This window comes from Leptosomus discolor, chromosome 1, assembly GCF_034619465.1.
Source record: "Leptosomus discolor isolate bLepDis1 chromosome 1, bLepDis1.hap2, whole genome shotgun sequence".
NCBI classification, from domain to species: Eukaryota; Metazoa; Chordata; class Aves; order Leptosomiformes; family Leptosomidae; genus Leptosomus; species Leptosomus discolor.
The window spans coordinates 1,281,185-1,302,973 of NC_141391.1; the positions used below are offsets into that span (position 1 = coordinate 1,281,185).

A 21,789-nucleotide genomic window follows, 5' to 3' on the forward strand; every position below is an offset into this window, starting at 1 on the left:
CTGAACATCTCTTGATCACTGTTCTCTAAAGATCTTGTCCCGTGTAAAGGCACTCGCGGGAACGCAATCTGGGTGGCAACAGGAAAAATCCTCCCCCAGGAAAACTGTCTAGTTTCTTTTAACTTGATACCCCTCAGGAGTCACCAAAAATAATAACCCTTCAGTTTTGTCGTTATTTTGGAAGCCGGTCTTAAGCCTGGGAACTCATATATGCCGTAAGTATTCAGTTACAAAGGAGCATTCAGTTAAAACTTACCCTGCTGGAAGTCTCCAGTAAGAACTGGAATGTGTTTTGTACAGCTTGGCATGTCTCTAGTTCAGTCCTGCTGAATGCCATTAAATAATCCTTAAGGTGATCATATACATTTCCATCAAGAGCCTGCAGGAGGGAAAGAATTTAAGAAAATTAAGAAAAGCCCTGTGTACTTTTGTGTAGGATAGATCAGTATTCACGGTTAGATTTGCAAGATGCTCACATGATTTTTTTTTTTTTTTTGGATGCATATTCCCCCATAATTAATGATTAGCCTGGCTAATGACAGGTGGATGTCCTTCATTTTTGACAAGGAGGAACGACAGTGCTTTGTTTCCATCAGATGGCACCACAGAGCACCGAAACAACAGCGAGACTGCCATGAGGTGATCTCCATCCAGTTGTGTAAGGCGGGCATGGCCGAGCAGGGAGGGCAGGTCTGGAGAAGCGAGTACGCTCAGGGGAACGTCGTTTCTGTCAGCAAAGGGACCCAGCAACTGCAAGGATCTGGGGCTCCTCCCAGCCAGAGCGCCCCTCGAGTCACTGGGCCACCCTCGGCACGGCGTGACCCCGACACGCCACATCTGCACAGCGCTCTGCTGACCACCGCTCAGCAACAGCCGCCCTCTCGCACGAGCACAGCGCGTCCCTTTCGGGCACAGAAGCACCGAAGACACAACGAAAATCTATCAGGACCTCAGCAGTGACCAGAGGAGGACACCAAAGTCCACGCTCTAAAGCCCCGCGGCAACCAGAGCCGTAAAATCCAATCGCGTGGCCCAGGTTACACGTAGGTTTAACGCAAGGGCTGTATGAAACACGTACAGCTCTGCAAGCGGCTGACAATTCCAGTTAAATACTCAACTCTGGATATATTTAAACATATCTTTGATATATTTTTTAACACACCAAATTTCACAGATATCCACTTAAACAGTATATTCACTCAAACAGTGTATACCAGACGGCAAATGGTTCGAGAGGGCACTCCTACGTAAAACTGCGTTTGATTATTTAAATCATTTTGAAAAAGGCAGGTGGGGAAAAAAAGGGTGAAATTGCACAAGCCTTAAGAAACAGTTTCTGCCCCAGCAAAATCAAGCCCAACATTTAAGACGAGGCCTACAGACCGAAATCGTTCAAAACTTATGAACAGAAGAGATTTTTCCTTCGGCAAAAAAAAGCTTCACCCCCCCCCCCATCAGCACGCAGCTACAGCGACCCCCAGATGAAATCACAACTTCACATACCGACACCCTCAGCGGAGGATGCTCTGAGGAAAACAATAAAATTGTACCACTTGAATCCTCGTGTCCAAAATTTTGTACCCAAACTCCACTTTACACCACACTCCTGCCTTCATCCTCCACCTCCCAGGTGTAAGGTCCTTCCTGGCACAGGCTCATTTCTTCCTTCCACCATTAAACCTGCCCCCACCTTGCCTGGGCCAAAACGACGGCTGCCAGAAAGCAAACCAAACCAGCGGCCGACACGGGAATTCCTTCCAAGGTGCCACCACGCAGCGGCTCGCTCAGCCGCACCGCAGCTACCCCGCAGCAGAGGCTGTGCTCGAGGGGTCAGCGGCCAGGGTGGCTACTGGAGGCCCCCGGCCACGGGAAGGCTCTGTGAAGAGAAGGAAGATGCACTGTACGGCTGGGGAAGAGCTCTAGGTTCACTCCTCCAGGCTCTCACAGGTGATGTCAGCTCTACTAGATACTCTGTGAAGCATAATTTTTTTTTAAAAAATTTATTATTAAAAGCATTACGTACAATGAGCTTAGGGCTGGGAAGTTGAATCGATAAAAATGTCACGAAATTCCAAGCGCAAAGCCCCTAAGAAGCCTCCACACGCAGCTTCAGCCTGTCCTGCTCTAGGCACAGCTCTACTGGAACTCATCCTGCGAGGAGCAGTTAGCTGGCACGGCACAGCCCCGAGGGGAGCCCGGGGATTTTAACACTCGCTGTGCTTTGAAAAGGCGAAAGGGACGAGCCCTGGGTGTCGCAGCTACAGGAGCGCCAAAGTCACCGTCCCATTTCAAGGGCATTTATTTCCACACCAACCACGGGCAGACCCAGCAGCAGGCCTGCCCGGCGCTTCCAGGGAACACAAACGACGTATAAAATTGCCAAAACGATCTCTTGGGAGGCCGGCTGCGTGACGACAGCGACCCTGAAACCCCCCCCGCCCGCCAGGAACCTGCAGACTTTTATGATCAAGCGTATTTGTTCCTAAAGCTTTGCAGACCAAACACCGGGCTGGGGGGCAACTCTGCTAATAAAGGTAAAGAAATGGTTTAAACTCCGGCAAAGCAATTCTAAACGCTCAGTTGGCCAAGCAGCCGCGATTTTTGCATTCCGGTGTGCTATAAACGAGTGTTTCCGAGCTCCATCCCCCGGCCTTCAGATCAAGCCCACGTGGTCTTTGAATGTTAAACCCAGCAGGAGGGGTTCGCGTCGCTTCACTTCAGACTTCTCCAGTGCAGCCATCAACGCCGGAGCTTGTCACTCCAGGTCCTTCTTAGAGGCAGTGGAGAGGAGCTGGTACTGCTGGGGTGGGATTCAGCCCCCTCCGAGGCAGATGGCTAAATCAGGTCAGGTGAACCGCAGCGTGCTCGGTGCCTGCTCCTCCCCACTGACCGCGAAGAGCGCCCGGGCAATCAGCTCGGACACACGCGGTCGTACAACGCTGGGCGAGCTGAAGCCCGTCTCAACACGTGTTTCTCCCCTGCAACTATCACCCACCGGGCATTAGGAATGAATTCATCCGCGGTTGCCCTCTGGAGTTCTAGGAATATAACAAGATGTATAACCATTAACTTCGTTATTCCCCCGCTCCTCTTGCAACGACCGCAGCTCTGCCGCTTGGTGCTGAGATGCCGGAATAACCCCCTCGGTGGGACACTGAGCTATACAAGAAAGCCATGTCGGAAAGCCCGTCAAAGGGAAGTGCGGCAAAACATCAGGAAGGCTACAAATCCGTCAGCGGGGGGACGCTGCGTTACAGCCTTTCTCCTTGCATTAATTAAAAGCGGTTTCAGTACGATGAAGTTCTTAAATACCGGTGAGGGCTGCCAGAATGGAAGGTATTGAAGCCAGCGCAAGACAACACGGGCACGTTTGTCAGCCGAGGGAACCCCACGGCTGAGCGTGCAGCTCCAGAAACCTCACGGCTGCACCGAAAACGTGACGTCCCGCCAGGTACAGGACGAGCGAAGCAAACTGCTCTCAATGACGGCACATCTATTCCTCCTACAAAACGGTAATTCTTAGATCAAGCTGGACACGTTAACACGAAACCAAAAGATCTGGCTTGCTGAACTATACGCTAGAAATTAATATTCCTGTGGGATTTCACAATCTGAATCTCATCTACTTACAAACACTCTGACCCGAACCACTGAACATCACAATTTAGGTTTGAAATAAAAAAGTCTTCCCACAATTTCTGATCACACAACTTGAAGGGGAAATGGAAAAATTCTTTCTTTTTTTTTTTTTTTTTTTGAAAAACCCAACACACATCATTCCACTACAATGGCTTTTGTTCTCTGCCTGAATCTCAAAAGATTACTAAATCACTTACTGTATTACAATCAGGCTGAAAAGCCTGCCCTCTTTTCAACCTCAAAAGGAATTTTTTTAAAACAAATCTGGCATCAGAACTAAGATAATGTGAAGTTAAGCATCACAGTATTACGAGTTCCAAGGACAGAAAAAAGTCAATGTTTTTTAAGCAATCATTTCTTTATAGTGGCATTGTCATAGTACAGGTGCAAAGCTGCTCCCCCACCCGAGGCAAAACTTTAGAAAACAATCGCTGAAATGAGGACTAAGAACCGAGAGCGCTCGCAAAGGCAATGGACACCACCAAATTAAAGTGCATTTTGGTAAGAAATCCTACACACCCATTCAAATCAATAAAATGATGGGGGGTGGGGGGCACAGGATGACAACATTTTTCTAATTTCAACATCAAGTCTCAAGTACAACATAAGATAGTTCTCCTAGGAACAAAATTTCAGTCCCAGTTCAGATCCATATCCTCAGGAGGTTCTTCCTTTATAATTCAAGAGGTTGTATTAAACATTTTAGGAACTTGGATGCATCGGCTTTCATCATTCCACTTTCCATAAAGGTTTCTTCAACAGCAAAGACATAAATAAAACTATTTTAGATATCGTTAGTACAGTTGATTGCTTTTGGGCCGTTGTTCTTAACCGAAGATGATAACGATGCAGGACAAAGACTGCGTTGAACGTACCACGTTCGCTCACGTAACTGAGGTTTCCTCACTAGAACATTCACAGGTCTCAGCCACGCTCCATTTGAAAATTACCATTTCACTTTCTTGGAGAAGATGGGGAACAAGCTAAACTACTACGTGTTTTTTATTTTAAAAGACCCATTCCTTCCCAAACCCCAAAGAAAAAACGGGTGGTACCTGACCCAGGCGTAACGCACACCAAAGTCACGCAAAGCCACCACGGCGAGTCTTCCATTTAATCCCATGTATTTCTGAAATGTTCCTGTTACTCGTGTTTGTCTCGCACAGGACCTGCGAGGCTGGGCTGAAGCTCTGCCCAACATTCGTACAGTTTAAACTCAAATTAAGCCTCTCGTTTCGCGATCGGAATCCGCTAGGCACCAAAACCCGGACCTTACAGTACTAAGTTAAAAAAACTACAATTAAAATCACACTTGTAAAGCCACGTGGGTTTTCACTGACTAATTCACGCTGGTCTCATACAAGTCATCACCGCCTAGAAATAATCTCATCTTTTCAAACACAGGCATTTATATTTTTATAGATTTTTGAACTTTCTAATCCTCACGGGAACCCCACTCTTTCAGTAAGACGACCATCGAGGATCAAATTCAGCTTTCACGCGTGGAGAGCCATCCTTTTGCGAGCTGATGCCACGCAACACTTCACCTGAGCTCATTCTGCCTGCGCCGAGCGCTCAAAGCCTTCACAAATGCCTCGGGAGCTGCCACCGCGCTGCCGGAAACAACCCAGCTGATGCTGAAGGCAAAGAATTTCCTTACGTGGGTGGAGGTAACACAACGAAATGAGATCTGACCCTACCCCACCCGGCCTACCGTCTGAAAACGAAAAGATAAGGAAAAGTTTTAAATGAACCGAACAAAAATCATTGTGTTTGTGCAGCGATAACTGTTCCACCAAGTCAATGGTATTGCATCACGGCAAGGGGAGGTATTTTCCCGTTTGGTAATCACAGCAAAACCCCCAAATAAAAGGGGAGATCCGTATCATAGTTGCCACCCTCAATCTATTTTAGGTAGCCTATTAAACACGAAAATTAAATTCTTAGACCACCCTACTCTCATTTGCATTAGAAACGCTGTTTTATCTATCCCTGATCTGTTTTGGTTTGAAAACACCCTGTAACCTACCAAGAACAGGGACTCTATCTTTCATCCCACATTTTCTCTAACACTACCTCTCAGCCTTTTCTTACTTACCATTAAAAAGCCCCAACATAAATTACATACCAAGCTTGCAGAGTGAAGCTTCTTGAGTGTTTGTGTTTCAAACTTCACCTATAATCCATTAAATAAAGAGGGCGAGCTCACAGACAGTACAGTCTGGGGTTTTTCAGCTGAATGATTCTGGCAAATGAGACTCCAGTGTTTTAATTTTTATAGGCAAATACCTCAGAACATAACAAGGAATATAAAAAGCAAAGGTTGGGTTACGTATGATAACAGCTAAATTGTTAACAGGAATTATTACTATTACGACATTATCTTAAGGACTCTTCTGGGTCTGTGAGAGGTCAAGAACAAGAGCGGTTTGTACGTATTTTATCCCAAGCATAGCAACAGCCCTCATATAATTTGAGAGTGAAGGACAGAGTATTTTAAAAACTCATCTAAAACTCTGAAGTAATAAAGTCAACAACTTGAATCAGCTGGTTTTGCCGAACTCAGCAGTATTTGGTCAGCGATACGTAACAGCACTTCCCAAGGACGTTGGGAGAGAAAGGAAGGAAGGTCAGGAAAACCCATCCTTTTCACTGAACAGTTACATTCCGCAGCGATAGCCCCTTAAAAACGCTGATTCCTGGTAGCAATTTATTCTAGGCATCAATTTCTCCTAACCCAGAAGAGCAGCTGGCTTGCTTGATGTCTTTTTCTTTTTCGATTCTTCCATCACTGCAGTGTTTGTCGCTGCTGATACTCCCTTCTCCATCGAGACACCCCAACATAAAAGTAAATCAGGTCTGGGAGTGTTTGTCAACAAAACGCAACGTCTATATTCTATAAATTACCCACAAACCCAAGATCAAAGCCACAGACGGGTCCCCGAGCAGCACGCCCGCAGCAACCGGGTATCGGCTGACGCACACCCAGGGCGAGCGTCTGCATCCCGCAGCCATCCCCATCCTGCAGGAACAACGGCGCAGCGTCCGCGCCGAGCGCCGCATCGAAGCCTGAAGCCTGACTTCCAAACGACGGGAAGCTTGTGCCCGGCCTGCCCTTTACAGGCTGGCCACTCGATAAAAACCTTATTTTTCTGCCAAGCCAGCTGTGCCAGAAGAGAAAGCTGCTCCGAAAAGCAGATGACAAAACCCCACCCTCTTCCCTGGATCAAAAAGTTAGCGCTGGATTTCCTCAGCCCACGAGGAGGAAGGACCATCCAAGCTCAGCTCTGCAAAACCAGAATTGCGAGTGAGCAGTAGGACAGCCCCACAGTCTGCACCCAACGCCGTAAGGCCCAAGGCCGTAAAATTATCGGTACCCCAGGATCATCCTGCGCATCCAAAGCTGCTTTACAGTGAAGTCCGGATCCAGCTCACTCTCGGTGAAGCATCACAAGCTCGTTCTGCCTGCCGAACGTCTGGAATGCAGTGGGGTCCCACAACGGGGAAACACAACCGCCCTAAAGAAGATACACCCGACCAGGGGGAGGAAGGCCTCCGATTTGGGGCAGGCAGCTGCTACTCAAAAGGCAGAGCTACAAGAGCTGGGACCAGTCCCGAAGAGGCAAGTGTAAAAAGGAGGATGGGGCTGAAACTCTTGGGTCTGCTTCGACGACCGCTGCCCTGCAGCTCCCTGGGATGTGAACCGGGAGAAAAGCTTTCTGAAGAGCACCAGGGTTCCACCAGCGTTTGCTCCTCACCCAGCGCGCGCGTTCCTGCGCGGAACGTTGTCCGCCTGCTCGTGCTGGTCCCCTCCACACTTTGTAAAAATCAAACGCTGCAACAAACCCACTCTATTTTCACTTGACTTTCCCAATTAAAACTGCTTTTGATTGCTTCCTCTGTAACACGGCACCTTCAGCCCTACCCTGGAAGTATTTCATAGACCCCAACCCTAAAGCACAGGGGGACAGCCAAGCGGCCTGGGCACCTCAGCTCCCCTCAACTCCTGCAGCACGTGGTTTCTCTGAACGCGGATCATTGTCGGTGACAAAGTGTCAGCCAAAACAAACAACAAGGGCAGCAGCTTGCAGACGTTTCTGCTGCGCTGGCCCTCACTGCACTTAGAGCAGACTCTTCTACGTCCCCAGCCACCAACCTGTTCACACCTCCTTGAAACGAAGGAGGTTTTGGCCCAATGACTCAAGAGGCCCTAAAGAAAGACCCTCTGCTGCCTCTCCGGCTTCTGCTCCTTCTTGCAGTTTCATACAAAAATAATTCTAGGGCATTTTTGTAACTGTCTCGCTGTGCTGCTGCTGCCAAGCTGATCAGCTTCTCCTGTTTCTTTTCATTTTCTTCTTTCTTCCATCGACACCCTGCGCGGCTGCGTGTTCCTCAGAAGCACATGCTGAAACAGCAGCTGCGAACAAGGAAGGGAAAGATATTCCAGGCACATACCCATACTGCTCAGGAGGGGAGAAAGGATAGAAAAATCTGGGAACGAGTGGAAAGAAACAAAGCAGACCAACAGGTAGGAAGAGAACGTGACGAAAAAGGCTGCAAAACGTATAAAGTGTCTATTTAAACCAACAAAGGTTGCAGAAGCTCTCTTCGTTTCCTCCTCGTTCCCCCCAACCTCGAGAAGGAGCCTTCCTCACGGCAAACATGGGAACAATAAACACTAGAAGACAAGTGCCCTGACCTCTGTTTGCTCGCCCTTCAGCTCGGCGCTCATAAACACACGTTGCACTTTCCCTTACCCCAGCGCTTTGTTATTTTCTAGTGTCAATCGTTTTGGGCTTGTTTGCAAGTTCTTTGTTTTGTCTCATTAGTCACTTGATGATTGTTCTGCACATCATTTTGTTCCTTTACAATTTAGGCAGGGTCATTGTTTTTCATGACAAAACCTTCGTGGCTGGTGCACTGAAGTCTGCTCTGAGCACAGAAAAACATGGAATTGGCCACCAACAGATGCCCACCACCCTCCCCCAATCCAGAGACAAGTCCTTTTAAAACAAGTAGAAGCAAAATTAATGATAATATGAAGTACTCCTCCTAGATTTGCCGCCTCAAATCTCATGGTAATGCCCTGTAGTTGTCGCATTTAACGATGAGGGTCTGGTAGGTGAACACAGGCAGGGAAGGAAATCTCCTTTGTAACTCCTTGCCCCGTGAGGCAGACAGCCCCGAGAGTTACCTGCTGAAGACAGCATAAAATTAACACTTCAGGGGAAATCAGCGGGAATACCCTGATGCAAGATTGCCATCAGGATGGGAAATCTTCCAATTGCACCATATAAGGCTTAAAAAACCCTGGAAGATGAAAACAGATTCTTTCTAATCGAGAAACACAGCCACTTCTCCCAAAAGTTGTTAAGCATCGTCTCCAATGACTTCGTGGCTGTATTTTGCTTTTTCTTTCACAGCACTGGAATAAATCCCAAGGGGATCCCTCTCCTGCCATGATTAATTTTCAATAAATCGCACTGGTGCAAACATCTTTGCTCTTATACTCCATCATTCTTGGGAAAATAAATTCTGTCTCGAATGGAACACTCAGAAGAAGGCTTTGCAGCAGACTGTGTCACTGTCACGTTACCTTCACATCTGAAGAGGACTCTGTACTGTTCCTGCCAATAATATCTGGCTTCCTTCACGTGGAAAAACGTGTATTTAAATCAGGCCGCATTTTGCCACCGATTTCTGCTATTCAAGGATTCTTATGTGACCCCATCAGCGCCATCGTAACGACGGCTGAGCAGCACCGGAGTACGTGGCACGTCTAACAACTGCAGCTGGCTTTCTTATTTTTTATTTCAGCAGCAAAATGGCCCCAACAATGAATGATTTTGTTGCTCAGATTGAAAAATGCAGATCTATTTCGGCATCCTTTGGAAGGCAGGTTGACGAAATGTCCTTTGCTCAGGAAGGGGGTAGAACCATGGCGCCTCTCAGCTCCCACGGGATTTAATCACACGCAAACTCAGACCCACCTCCAAGGAAGCTCTTGAGACTTCCCCGTGTTACGGCCGTCCACTGGGGCAAAGCTGCGGGTTCACCAGCAAGTCCCCATAAAGCCCTCGCACGAGAGATGAACATCCTTGAGCAGGACACACGGGCTCTTCTGGAAAAGCCTTCGCTGTTCTGCTGCAGTATTGACTCAGGAACAGAAACCCCACGCTGGCACAACGGCGCACGTGAAAATGCATTTCATACCAAATCCCGTGATTCTTACAGTTAAAAATACTCCCTGGGCAGATAAAATGCATTAAAAAAAAGTGTAAAGAAAATATTTTCAGATACTGACCACATGCATTCCTCCTGAGGTTTTACTTTGCATCCTTCCATCTTTTTAACCACCTATTTCGCCATTGCTGGTTTTAGCTTCTGTTCAGTTGATTCAATCTCTGTATTATCATTTTAACAGCTGGTAACGTTTTGTCCAGTGTGCTCTTCGCTTACTTCTGCCAATGAATTCGCTGAACAAAACCCTTCCTGCTCCCACACAGGCTGTTGCTCCCAAGTGCTGGTTGGGTTTATCACTTCCATACGGGTTTTTTTTCTGTACATGGGTTTAACGTTACCTGTGACCTCCAGCAAACTGCTCAGTGAACAGGCTTTTCAAAAGACGCTCAGAGAATAAGTTTAGTGATGGCATTATTAAAAACTTCAATAAATTTAATCTGTGACTGAGCACTTCAGGTTCTCACCAGGCCAAACAGACAGAACCTGTGGTTTGCTGTGGTCCTGCAAATGTAACGTTGCACTGTCTAACCTGCAACACAAAGCGTCTTCCCAGGATAATGAAGATGTTTTCCAACTCCAATTAAAATGTGTTTTTTACATTTTCTGTTTAATAAATGGAATTTATGTTTATAACAGAACAGTATGACAAGGGCAGAGCATATTTCACCAGTGAACCCCACGTTCCTGAAAAGGCACTCTGCTAAAGGATTACTAAACACCCTTTTCCAGTCAGACTAAGAATGAAGGACCAAAGCACGTGAAACTATTTTTAGGAATTGTTGCAATCTACACAAATGAGCAACGTGTTCTTAAAAGGCACATGGCTCAGAGTCACAGTGCTGCGATTACTGTAATAATTATAGAATCCTGGAACAATGCAAGAAATTATCTCCAACAATAAAGGAAAAAACATCGGAGGGGTATGCCAAAGGTATAGCAGCTGCATTGCAGCACAGAAGATTAATCTGTGTTTCCCAAATATCGCTCGGGAATTCCATGTGCCAATTACGTTTTATGACTTTTAGTAGTCCATTCTCATTTATTCCCCGGGGAAGGAGGCTAACGATTTACGCATGCAGCCCTTATAAGCACCAGCGGATGAGGAAAAAGACCATTTTAGTCTGAAGCCTGTAATTAAAGGGACTGTGAAAGGTTCCTCCCTTTTAAACAGACTCCCCCCACCCCCAACACAAAGCCTGGCACAACCCCCCCCCCACTACAGGCCGCTTTCCTCACCAAGAACTGATGGGTTCACTGGCTGTACCACCTTCTCCAGGAGCTGACAGTATTTTCTAAGCTTCTGTTTGAGACGCGACAGGGATGGGTAAAAAAAAGGAACCAACAGAAAAGGGAACAAAATGGGATCAGGCGGTGTTAAACTCTTCCCTGAACCGCTCCTCCAGCATGGCCTGATCAGAAAAACCGAAATGCATTTTACCCTCATAACACCATTTGATGAACATAATTGCGTTAAAGTAAGCTTCTTTTCCAACTTATTCCAGCCGCGCTGCGCACTCTCTGATTAACGCTCAAAGCTTTTTAAACACGACGTCATGGCACAGTAACACTGCTCAGACGCCCTAAGGACACGCTGCAGTCAGAGCGGAGCAAGCAACGTTTAAATCACCTCGGAAGAAGTGATTAAATCCCCAAGGAACCCGGGACTTCTTTGACAGAAGGCTCTCTAGTCTTCGCTATTAAATAAACTGAGACTTTCACCAAGGTTAATTCGATGAACACTGACCCTGATATCCCCTTTTCAGTCAGAAATGGGGCTTCTAGACCCAACTAGACAGCAGGGTCCGTGCTAAATGGTGAACGTTGGTACAGAGTTTAAACAGAGACATTCATACCTGAAATCACATACACATACCATAAAAATACACGATAATAATCCAACTGAACGAAGAGCAGAGCACGACAGAAGTGGTTCAACGACCAAAACTTGTTAAATTATTTGGGTATACACAGAGTCACAAATATTTTGAAGATTTTACTTAGACAAAAGATGCTTCTCACTCAGATTTGCTGTCTTCTTTTTATCCACCTTTTTCTTAGCACTCCGTGACTTTTTCAATTTTGCTTTTATTACACTGAATTACCGTCTATTAAATTAAGTCATTATATCTAAGCTCTAGTATAAAACATTTGAACCATTCGATTAATAGGAGCAGTCTAAAAATTTAATTTCTAACATTCTTTAGCTTGAACTAGAAACCTGATTTCTACCTATCTCCACATACCTGGTTTTACACTTCAGTCAAAAGTAGCTTCTCCAAATAAATTCAGGCACCCAAAAATCAGGATATCGTCACGATTCTTTCAAACAAATTTTCTTCCAGCATCTTTAGGTCACTTTCAGCTCCCACAACTTCTGAGTTACGCCAGATTAAAGCCCTTGAACCTGAGCATTTAGACTTCCCTGAAGTTTCTGAAATCCATGGAGACGTTTAACAGGTACCAGCTGAAGGCTGCTGCTCGATGCTTCTGACGGACCCGCTGCACTGAGCAGGTTCTGCCCGTTAACGACGAGCAACCCCAGGTACACCAGAGAACCACGATGGCTCTTCATTAGCATTCAGATCCTACCGGCAGTCCCCTTAGTGCGTCAATCATTTGTACAACATTACAAAACAACGTCCTTGTTCGGTTGGACTACACCGTTCCAGCTAGTCAGCCGTCCGGCACGACGGATCTAACGAATCCATCCGCCTCCCTTCCACAACCAGGGGGTTCATCCCGGCTCCAAAGCCTTTTGAGCAGAGATGGCAACTTGAACAGATGGCATTTTTTTCTTGTTTTTTCTGCATGAAAACTAGCAGGTAGATGGACAAATCCTACCACAGGATTGCCCCTCCTCCTCCTCCCTTGACCAAGCTTTTCGGCCCGCTTCCCAATCCATCATCTCCCCAGCAAGTTGTGAACGCTGAACAGGAATTTCTCGCCTCCCAGCGCCCTTCCACAGGCGCACGGATCGGCTCCGTTCAGGTCCTCGCAGCGCAGCGCACCGGGAAGGAACAGGCCTCTCTTCCAACACCAGTCGCACGCCCCATCCATCGCTGCCGGAGCCCTGAGCGATTTCCTGACCTCTCCAAAGGAGCCGAAACCCCATCTCGTGTGGTGCCTTTCGAGCCCCTGCCGCCAGCCGCAGCACCCCTAACGGCTCCTGAGCTCAGAGCTCGGCTGCGGGAAGCGATCCCGAGGCAGGGAAGTTTTCTAAAGGCTGGCTCAAACAGCCGCTGCCCGCGCAGGCTGGGACAGCCGACGGCCAGCTCCTCACCTCCATCCATCCGGACCAGGACACACCTCCGCTGTCACCACACAGACTTCGGTTGAAACAGCGAAGCAAAGCTTTGGAAGCGGAAAGAATAAAGAGCATCTCCCAATTTGACAGCCGCACCCTACGTAAAGCTTCTCAGTTGCGCAAAAACTCCTCCCGGGTTTGTCTCCCTCCAGGGTGACATCGTAACAGATTAGAAGCCATTTTCCCAATAACTTTTTTTTTTTTTTTTAATTTATTTTTAATTATGCTTCAAATTCAGTGTGACATTTTCCATCTTACACTTACTGGGCTTGTGCTATTTTGGGTCTTATCTCCTCCTTGTAGTGCTTCTACCTCTTCCACAAGCTAAGTCATGTGGAAATGTTTTCTCCTGCCATTGACGTGCAAGACACTACCCCAGTCCTCACAGTCTCCATCAAAAGATGGTCATTATGACACGTTTTGCCGCCTTCTAAACCGCTTTCCACGTTCCTTGAAGACCACAACATCTATAGCAAGGCTGTGCTTCAAACACTTAAAATTTTTCTACCATTCCTAGAGGCTTTGGTAGAGGATTAGCAACAGCTCACCCCTGCCACTAGCTCCAAAGAGTCCAGACGACCACCTGCGATTTACAACCTACATTGGCTAGGTTTCCCCAAAAATGAAACACCTAGCAAGACAGCTAGAGATTTCATTTTTATGGAAGCAGCTGTTATTCACAGAAACCTTTGGATTTCACTTCAAATCATCCAACAGAGCATCTGAACGTTTTCAGTACCAACTCCGTTATGACTTCGGTCCTAAATAACCACTCTGGGGGCACAGGACAGATCGTTTCTCAGACAGAGAAGTCCTACAGGCCGCCCTTCAACTTACACATGTTCTTAGCCCACAGTTTCAATAACGTTTCTAGTTCAATACCTCATTTAACAGGACAAAACCTGTGCACACACATCCATCTTAAAAACGGTACATGAGCTTCTCGCATAGTTTCAATGTCAATATGTGTAAAATCCAGGTAACTCACTGGGACGTTGGGTGGTTGCAAGCGATAGATAAAAACACTGAGGAAAAATCTTTTCCTGCGTCTTCAGTTCTTCAAGTGAACCCCGAGTTGCTAAAAACAAAACCCCCAGCCAACCAGAACCCCGGGAATGATCTGTTCGGGACTCCCGACTTCTAAACCAGGAATGTCGCACGTTTCCAGTCACAACTTTTCGGCGTAGCCCCACCTGCCCCCCACCCGGAGCACGCCAGGTGCTTCCTGAGCTCGGGGCTTTCTCCGCAGAGCGGCGCGAAGGCAGGCCGGCTGCCTTCCGGCAGAGCCAAGTGTTTCGGGAACCGTTCTCATGGTATCACGGCGCGGCTTTGAAACAAGATGGCAAAGTCTCATTTCCTGTTCAAAATAGGCAGTTTTATGACATTTGACAGTAAAATCTTGAAGCCAAATCCAAATCCTCAATGGTTTCCACATAAAAGCTTTAAAAGCCAAAAGGAAAACCCAACCCCAATTATGTTTTTAAGTTTTATTTAACTCCTGAAACTAGATTTCTCAACAAGACCTCCCGGGTTCCTGTCAGGTACCTCCTCCCCAAACTTAACCCTCACACCTTTCCTTGAGCCCTCTTCCTAGCAATAATTTTGAATTTTTTGCCTTTCGAGTCATTTTCCTTGTTCTGCTGCACTGCGTTCACCCCTCACCACCAATTATTTCTCCTTATTCCTTCCCAAGTCACACCCCCTCACCGCACCGCCGATACCAGCCTCCTGTTAACATTCTCGTATAAAACCATCCACGACTTCTCCTACGTAACCTCCTATTCAGGAAATGCCTTTCACAAGCATCTGTAAAATCACACTACATTTTTTTTTGCAATCAACCCTTTTCTAAAGTTATTTCTGTCAAAACGCCAAAGGAAAACTCGCTGACAAGTCAGAAGCATTATGAAGAAATAGTTTTATTATCCCATGAAAAATGGTTATTATTTTAAGATAATTAAGTTGCCCTGATTTATATATTGGGCTTTGCCACGCTCTGTCTTTAGGCTCTCCGCCCACCGAGGAATACATACTCAGTCCCCTGGAAACAAACAGCCTTTTCGGACCAAACGCAACAAGGAGTTGCCTTGTGGTTAAAACACGAGGTGAGACAGCAGTGAGTGTCACCAGGCAAATGTGACCACCGCTCGGTTTTTCATCTGTACCACGGCAAGGGTTGTGATTCAGACCCACTCATTTGTCTCGAGGCGGCTCGCAAGGGCTGTGTGATGAGCAACCTGGTCCTCCAGGGCGCGAGTGGTGGATCTGAAACTGAAAATACTGGATGCTACCACAGCTAGCGATGGCAGTACCACCGACTGTTACGGCCATCTAAACTTCCCTCGCTTGTGATTTTGCCAAAACTACCACCAGAACTGGTTCTGCTTTTAGCGGGAAGCCTCTTTTCACTTCCCGGTAGATGTTTACTCACAGGCAGCCGGAATATAAACGCTCAAAACCTTAGAGCTTGCACATACTCAATCGACTGTGACGGAGCTAAAGTTCTCCAACGCAGCACTTGGGTATCAACTGGGAAGTGTGATACACGCCACCGAGGTGCTGGAGAGGGCGCAGAGGTGGGCTACCAAGCTAGTGAAGGATTTGGAGCATGTGTCATGTGAGGAACGGCTGAGGGATCTGAGGCTGTTGAGTCTGGAGAAGAGGAGGCTGAGGGCAGACCCTATCGCTCTCTATGCCTGCCTGAAAGGAGGCTGTAGCGAGGCGGGGGTCAGTCTGTTCTCCCTAGTAACAAGGGACAGAACAAGGGAAAATGGCCTCAAGCTGCAGCAGGGGAGGTTCAGGCCGGGTATTAGGAAGAATTTCTTTACTGAAAGGGTTGTCAGGCATTGGAACAGCCTGCCCAGGGAGGTGGTGGAGTCACCGTGCCTGGAGGTGTTGAAGAGATGGGCGGGTGTTGTACTTAGGGACAGAGCTAGGACAGAGGTTGGACTCTATGATCTCAAGGTCTCTTCCAACCCAAACTGTTCTACGATTCTATGAGCATGTAAGAAAAAGCCTAAACAGGAGAGCACAATTTTGTATTAAGTATTCACCAATTTCCATGGATGCATAACCACACTGCAAGCAGGGCCTTCTTAAGAGAATTCATTTCCCCCAGGTTTTATGTGCACGTCTGTGCACAGGCTGGTGTCCCTGGCAGGGAAAGCGCTGTGGTGGTATCAGCTGATATACCACTGTGGTGGTATCAGCTATTGTGAAGCCTCCAACAAGCACCTTCTGGAACACTCGTAACACGTGTTGGGGAACTGGCTTCCCTTCCTCATCCTCCGTTCAGGGGAATGAACACGAGAAAGCAAGGCACGCTCGCCGCCCCTCCGTAAAGGGAAGCTGCTGTGCCCATCTGATACTGCAGATAATGCCATCTACGGCCGGCTTAATGGTAATTAGAAAATATTTGTGTCTTGCAGCTGATAAGAATGGACAGTGAAACAATAGTTCTTTCACTTACATGAATTCCCTCTACATTTTAAAGGGAGTATTACAGGATCTTGAAAGAATAGCTAGTATTGAATTAATAAAAGAGATTTATAGAAGCAAATGGAAACCTCTAGTGACTTCCAAATTATTTTATCTTAATGCTATTTTTTCATTTAGGACAGAATCTCCATTTTAGAGAAGTAATTCCCTGGGTGCTTCTAAATCATTCTAAAAAGCATAAAACAATAATGTGTACGTAAAATGATTTCTTACAGCGATAATATTGGTTCTGCCTGTTCTGGAGTCTACAGAAACATGCACTCACGCAAACGTTAACCTTTTATTAACACGGGACGCACAGTGGCCAACCGCGGCTAGGATAACATTCCCGAGACAATTTAAGACCTTCAGCTAACGTGTCAACTTACTCTTCAAATCAGAGTCACCAGGGGAAAGAACCTTTTGCCGTACACATCCTATTAGTTTCTGGGCACAAGCTGAACTATTCACTGAAAACCAGCAAGTCCTCAATCTCGGGTCATTTTTATAAACACTGCCAGCTTCAGCTGAACCTCAGTTGTGCAAGAAAGGTTTGGGGTCTGTATTTACATTTGTTTTAAATGATCCTTAGAAGCGCTTGGTAAGAGCGGTGGGTAACTACGCCGAAGAAAGAGGTGTCAAGCCAGCTTCACAAGAACTCCCAACAACGCTGACACAGAAAAGACAGGGGTCATCAACGTGACTCTTCTATCACTGCCGGCTCCGGCAGTTCCTCCAGTTAAGGGCAGAAAAAACCCGCCAGAAACTGGAAGTTAGGGGTTCCAAAGCAGGATCTTCTTAGCAGAAAACGTTATTTCACAGAACCATAGATTAATTTAGGGTGAAAGGGAGATACCGGTCCGACCTCGGCTCAGAGCAGGGCCAAACAGATCAGGCTGCTCAAGGCCGCACCCAGTCAAGCTCTGAATGCCTCCAAGGCAGGACATTCCTCCCCTCCCTGTGCCTCTATTTTTCTTTGACCATATTCACAGCAAAACGTTTTCTTTGTATTTAATCAGGATTCCCTGGGTTTCCATTTGTCTGCCTCCCACCATGTCATCACCTTCAAAACCAAAAAGCCTGGCTCAGTCTTCTCCACGGGCTCCCCGCGAGGTAGCTGCAGGTCATTAAGACTGTTAGTATCTCCTTGTCTTTTCTCAGGCTGAGCAAACTCAATTTTCTCAGCGTCTCCGCCTCCACCATGTGCTCCGGGTACTACACCCGCTCTTGGTGTTCCCTTGCAACGGCTCAACCTCTGCTCACGTTAACCCTCGTGCCTGCCAGCTCGCTCCTCCAGAGCCAGACAGCTCTCTCCGTCAGAACCCTTCAAGACAGTGCTTAAAAGCAGGCAAGGATGTGAAAACAGTACCCATCACCTGTAATCAAAACTGATTAAAACCTGATCTCACACAGAAAAGGGAACGCTGGGACACTTCTCGGTACCATCACCCATGCACCAGTACGGATCCGTTCCAGGGAAGTGACATAACACCAAGTTTCTATTTAAACCCGCCGTATCACAAGAACTCTGATCAGGAACCAGAGCCAAATTACACAACTGCACTTCCTCATAGGGCAAGCCAACTGGAAAGTACAGGAGAAACAGGAAAGATGACTGGTGCTTACAACAATACAAAACCCCCTCCTGAAACCACAAAGACCAAACACGGCTCCTCCAACGCAGCCCTCAAACACCAACGACCGCCCCAGGTAGGATACGAAATCAATTTTTCAAAGCAGCAGAGCGCCTTATTCAGAAATACCTGCTGGTACTGGTTGCTGCCTTCCTGAGAACTTGCCGTTGTTCATTAAGAAAGCATCACTATCTGTAAGCAGATCCCCAACGTTAAGATCACACTTGATTGCCAATGGTGTGGTAGGGTTTCTTTTTGATTGAGGGGTTTTTGATGGGTTTTTTTTTATTAATATACCCTCCAGCACCATTCAGGATTCTTCCAGTGTTTAGTTACACCGATTTGGCACCAGCCACGAAGCTCCACTGATGACTTAGCTCTATAAAACACCTTTGAAATCTTAAGGCAGATTTTCCTCAAAGATTTTAACTTTGAAATACAAGCACTGAAAGGGAAACCCTGGAGAGCACCAGATTCTGAAAACATACCAGAGAAACAAAACAAAACACTTTACTAAAACATTTTACACTGTGTCAAAGCCCTCGGTTCGTGTGAAGCTCCGGCGAGTCTGTCCTGAGCCCCGTGACTCGCACGCACACACGTGCGCCCACCGGCTGCAATGGAATAAACCGCTGAGCTGACGCTCCTGTCATCTATAAACATCCAGACTTTGAAATCAATTTAAGTTTTAGTTCTCTCTTTCTACTAAAAATAACGCAGGAATTATTTAAAATGTTCAGGACACCTTCTTTTTTTTTTAGATCAACATTTCCTCGTTAGAAGTTGCTCTACAAAGCCACATTCGGAGGCGGTTCATGAGAGGCACTTACAGAGGCGTGAAGAGCAGAGCAGCAAGAAATGAAACGCGGCCATAATAAAGCTTCTAAAAAGCCATGTATCAAACCAGCCCTGAATTCCCTCCAACCACCGTCTCACACTTCCTTCTGACCTCCGCTTAAACTTCCGCAGGAGCCCGAGCCCCAGGCAGCCCCTCGCGCTTGAAAGGGTTTGCAGGCTGTAGCTGAGCCAGCAGGTGATGGCCACGGCTCCCAGGCAGCTTGTCAGGAAACCGGCAAAGAATAAAACACTACGATGCTTTAGCCTATGCCTTTTTTATTTTACTTTATTTTATTTTAATTTGACTACAGGGCTGAAACGCAGAGCTCAGCTCTGTGGCACAACTGGCACATCCAGAGGGAAATTCTGGACAAAAAGGACAGACCCAGAAACAGGCAACAAGATGAAAATCTTTTCTAAAGGGAGCTCTAGAATGGTTTTGCTTCTCGGTTACTGGGGATACTGACGAACTAGGGCGGCGCTGTAGCAGTAATTCTCAACTCTTTTGAAAATGCTGGAAGCATTTTGCGTTTTCTTTCTGAGCACCTCTGCGTTTTGTTTGTGATGGCTTTCAAACGCAGCGCAGCGAATCGTTTTTAATTCTCTGCATCAAAATGCTGCAAAAGAAAGCCATGTATTCCGAACTACTGCAAATTATCAGAAGCTGTGGGTCACCAGGAATCCCGCCAATGAAAATGCCGATTTGTTGCCTGCTCCAGGAAAATAAATAAAGCCACAACATGCATTTGTGATTGATCTGTCACAGGACAGCACAACAGCAGCACTGCTGAGTCAGATACAAGGACCAAGAGCAACGCTGGCTCCTTCTGAACACGGAGGAACCCAACGCACGTTACGCTTTACTGACAGCAGCTTCACAAACACCTTGTGCCAGCAGAAACCAACGCTGTTACTGCAAAAATATCACCACCCCTCCCTTCTCTTACCAAGGCTGTGAACCTTTATTGGGTTTCCCTGCTTACAAACCGCTGACGGACAAGCCAAGGCACGCGCTAACGGGACCCGCCTCGCTCAGTTCGACGCGCGCAGGATGCGATGACCAGCCTTTGATGTACACGTCCCATCACGAACGTCACTGGTTTGCCCTCTTCACTACGTAGTCAAGGGATGTGAGTGTGTAGCAAAAGAGTTATCAGCACAGAACCACGGAATACCAGGCTGGAAGGGTCCTCAAGGATCATCCAGTCCAGCCTGTCTCGGCAAAAGCCCGGTCTAGAGAAGGGAGCTGGGTGCTACAGAGCGAAGGCGTAATTATAAAGCTACCACTTGGTGAAAGGGGCACGAAAGCCTTTCAGAGCAGTCACACAAATTGCCACCTTTGGATCAAAGGCCAGTAAACAAGAGCTAGGCTTTAGCACACTAAAATCAAAGGCGATTTAAGATAGCACCAGACAGCCAAATCGGCTCATCTATCATATCAATGTACGTGCCAGGCACGACGTCCAAGTCAGGGAAGTTTCAAGGGTTCTGGGAACGCGAGCGCTGTCTGGGCACGCAGCTGGTCCGAAGCGATGGTTTCCAAGTGCTGCTCTACAACTCGAACCCACAGCCAGCAGCAGGCAGTGCCGCACGGCCAGGGCCGGGCCGGTTGCAGCCAAGCCAACCCCACCTCCCAACGACCCTCTCACCAGCACAACCCACACAGTACAACCCTCCGTTTGGAAACCATAACCCGATTAAAACTCAAACCTACAAAGAAATTGTTCATGACGGATGCAAACAGAAGCAGTCTCTGAAACACCTGTAAACAAGTGCAAGCTTTACTTTCTCACCCAGGAATACAGCCAAGTATCAGCCGAAATTTCTTCACAGCTTTTTTCTGAAGTTTATCATCTTTCAAGTTTTTAACAACTAGAAAAACACGGGAAGTTTCAACTCTTTGGGGAAATCCATACTGATGCACTCCCAAGGAGCAGTACCAAGCAGCCATCATTTTATACCTAAATGCCATTTAAAACAACTGTTCTAGACAAAGAATTGTCTTTAACAAGAGAGAACAAAATCACTTTTTTTCCCCGACTTTCCACATGATTTCTAATGGCTCTGTTGTAAAACTGATACTTCAGCTGAGGAGTAGGGAGACTTTGAAGGCAGGGGAGGTGGGGTAGTTTGTCTGAAAATGTTACTGCATTAAACAAGTAACATTCTGAGGTATTATTTAGAGAAAGGATTTATCTACAGGTTACTGAATACGTCTGAAAACCAGCCTGAAACTAATTTAAAATGCACATCTCTGCCACACACAAAACCAGCTGCCCCGACGAAAAGGTGAGGTAATAACCCTGACTTCAAGCAAGCTAATGAAACTGGTACTGCAGTCGTACCTCACTGTGTAGGTGGTGGGGTCACAGGAATCTCACCTGGGCTACAGAGTGGATAAAATCCTGACCTCATCCTGAAAGAGCAGGCACCGAGGAACTGAGTAAGTCCTATGATGCCTGAGATGCTACTGGTCCCACTCAACAGCCCCCCAACTTGCTCCTGTCCTGCTTCAGGCTAAATCAGAACTAATTGTGCTTCAGTGCTTTAACTTTTCAGTTCATTCCCCTCCAACTGACGGCCCTGTCTGAACCAGCAGCACGTGTCCCCAGCCAGGGACTGCTCCCAGCAGTGCCAACCCCTGAGGGTCACAGC

General features: G+C 47.0%; 1 protein-coding gene across 2 annotated transcripts in view; it reads right to left on the reverse strand.

Annotated features, from left to right (window-relative positions):
- The window catches only part of FCHSD2 (FCH and double SH3 domains 2), a 164,381-nt gene that overhangs the window by 44,573 nt on the left and 98,019 nt on the right, over window positions 1-21,789 (reverse strand). For both annotated transcript variants that reach the window (XM_086481591.1, XM_086481590.1), the window contains exon 9: window positions 257-379. In XM_086481591.1, coding sequence (XP_086337717.1) covers window positions 257-379 — 123 coding nt within the window. The remainder of the gene's footprint in view (window positions 1-256; window positions 380-21,789) is intronic.